The sequence below is a fragment of the Schistocerca nitens genome, chromosome 2 (assembly GCF_023898315.1).
Source record: "Schistocerca nitens isolate TAMUIC-IGC-003100 chromosome 2, iqSchNite1.1, whole genome shotgun sequence".
Lineage (NCBI taxonomy): Eukaryota > Metazoa > Arthropoda > Insecta > Orthoptera > Acrididae > Schistocerca > Schistocerca nitens.
This window is the reverse complement of record NC_064615.1, coordinates 260,337,886-260,340,209: the sequence shown is the minus strand read 5'-3', so window position 1 is coordinate 260,340,209 and position 2,324 is coordinate 260,337,886. Positions and strand designations below refer to the sequence as shown.

At 36.2% G+C, this 2,324-nt stretch overlaps 1 protein-coding gene across 5 annotated transcripts in view; it reads right to left on the bottom strand.

The window, feature by feature from the left end:
- Positions 1 to 2,088, bottom strand: part of LOC126235988 (exostosin-3) — a 155,777-nt gene extending 153,689 nt beyond the window's left edge. Inside the window, exons 1-2 of one of the 5 annotated variants that reach the window (XM_049944981.1) lie at positions 2,033 to 2,088; positions 1,404 to 1,637 (exon numbers count right to left, since the gene is read on the bottom strand). In XM_049944981.1, the coding sequence (XP_049800938.1) occupies positions 1,404 to 1,487 (84 nt within the window). In that variant the 5' untranslated portion in view covers positions 1,488 to 1,637; positions 2,033 to 2,088. Of the gene's footprint in view, positions 1 to 1,403; positions 1,638 to 1,790; positions 1,862 to 1,908 lie in introns of those variants that run through there. The other 4 variants (XM_049944979.1, XM_049944983.1, XM_049944980.1 and 1 more) reach the window with 4 other exon arrangements.
- Positions 2,089 to 2,324: the final 236 nt, after the last annotated feature.

Genomic DNA, 2,324 nt, shown 5'->3' with positions numbered 1-2,324 from the left:
CTTTCTATAAACCATAAGCACAAGGAAAAAGAGTATAACTAAACACGTGGTTCCTGTCATATCTCACAAATAGAGTATATAGAATAGAAAGAATTCACAGACAAATAGAAAAGTTTAAATGCATAAAGAAGCATTATCAGGTGGTAAACATATCCACAAAGGTGTAGCACACCGGAGTACATTGGGTGCAATCCTATTTTTGGATCTATATTAGTGACTTCCCAGAATGTGTCATGCAGGGAGACAAAATTCTGTTTTTCATCCACAAACATACTCTACAAACCACCACACAGTGCACAGCAGAGGGCACATTCTGCTACTGCTAGTAATTCCTTTCATGTTCCACTCACAGATGGAGAAAGGGAAAAACAATAGCCTATAAGCCTCTGTGCAAGCCCCAATTTCTCTTGAATTGTGTTTTTGGTCCTTTCATGACATATATGTTGGTGGCAGTAGGATCGTTCTGCAGTGTACTGCAAATGTTGTTTCTCTAAAAATTCTCAATAATGTTTTGCAAAAAGACTGTCTTCCCACACATAGTATTTCTGTAATACTTGAGTGTTACTTGAATCTACACAAATTTTTAAGGGTGGATATAGACAACCAACTGATGCAGAAAGTACATATCACAAGAACAATTAAAAAAAAAATCATGCTATGTTCTATGGGTACTTGCATCTATATGTAGTAGCAATTGCTTCAAAGTAACTAATGAGAATTATGTATACATTCACTCAGTTACTGCATATCGTATAATATTCTGGTGCTCAACCAGAAAGGACATAGGAAAAATTTTCAGCACATCAAAAGAGGGTTCTTTGGGTTATAAAGAGTTAAAGATCTCAACAGTCCCCTGTGAATACATTCCAAATATTAATGTATATCAGAATATTGCTATGCCACAAGCTGTCTACACACAAAAACAACACAATAACCAATGAGTGCTTATATCTAGAAAGGAAAAAAAGTTGGAAACTTAAAATACAAAATAGCATATCCCATACTTGATACTTGTGATTAAAATTTTATTACAAACTACCTCAAGACATTATAGTTATATCTGACCTGGACAGTTTAAAAAAAAAAAAGTTGAAATGTATCTCTTCAAAAAATTATTATACATTACAAGATTCAGTAAATTAAATAGAAATGTAACACAGTTAGCAATTAAGACCAATGAGGAAAAAGTCTGTGTAATAGTACAGACACTATACTGTGTTATAAAGGCTATTGGTTACTGTCTTCATATATGCACTAATTATGTATATTTGTCACTTTTGTCGATATTTAAATCAATTTATTTGTTATGTGTATATACCTTAGGAAACCCATATCATGTACATGATCGCTGGTTGACAAATAAACATGAATTACAAAACATAATTAAAACAAAGTACACTAACCTTTGATAGAAAGTAGTGTGTTATAAGGGGTACTATGATTAGTACCCCACACACCAACAGCAGAATTCGCGAGAGTCTTAACATGACTCGGGCAATGTACTTCTTTTCCTATTGCAATACGGCATAAACCCCCGACTCGAAAGCCATACTGCGGAATATGTTCTGCTACAGAAGTGAGTGTCATTCTACAACAGTTTGTCAACTGCATGTCAAGCAACGTGTTGAGTCTTTCTCCTGCAAAAGCGAGCGAAAATTTGTGTGTAATGGAATGAAATACAAATAAACATACTGAGTGTAATAACAGCTGACTCTACAACAACTTATTATCTTAACAAAAACACACTATAACAACTTTCTTGCGCAGAGATATAATTACGGTTACAATACAATTATTTATAAGTAGTATGTTCTACATCCTGGAGGATCTTCTATCTCATTATGGATCATCCACTGGAACAAATTGTACATGTATATCTACGTGTAATATTATCTAATCTAATCTTACCGGTCGATGAGACATTTCCTTACACAGTGTTTTCCAATCACAACATTAAACACAGAAAATAACAATGACAAACCAGAGATAACATACGTGTCGACTGACAACTGAAGTGACAACTATACAATACCTGCCGAGCAAAGTTTTTCACTATAACCACAGTATCAGTCTAAAGGCCCGTCCACAGGCAACGATCTGTCTGCGCAAATGTCTGCGCACATCACATCTGCGCAGACAGATCGTTGCGTAAAGCCCGGTCCACACGCAACGATCTGTCTGCGCAGACATCGGTGCAGATGTCTGTACATGCAAAAGATCGCTGCAAATGTGGTGTGTTCACACGACACAAACCCCAATCTACTACTCGCCCGCCATCTGTCGGTGTAGAAAAGAAATATCAGTGGCAAGCGACTACGCTCCCC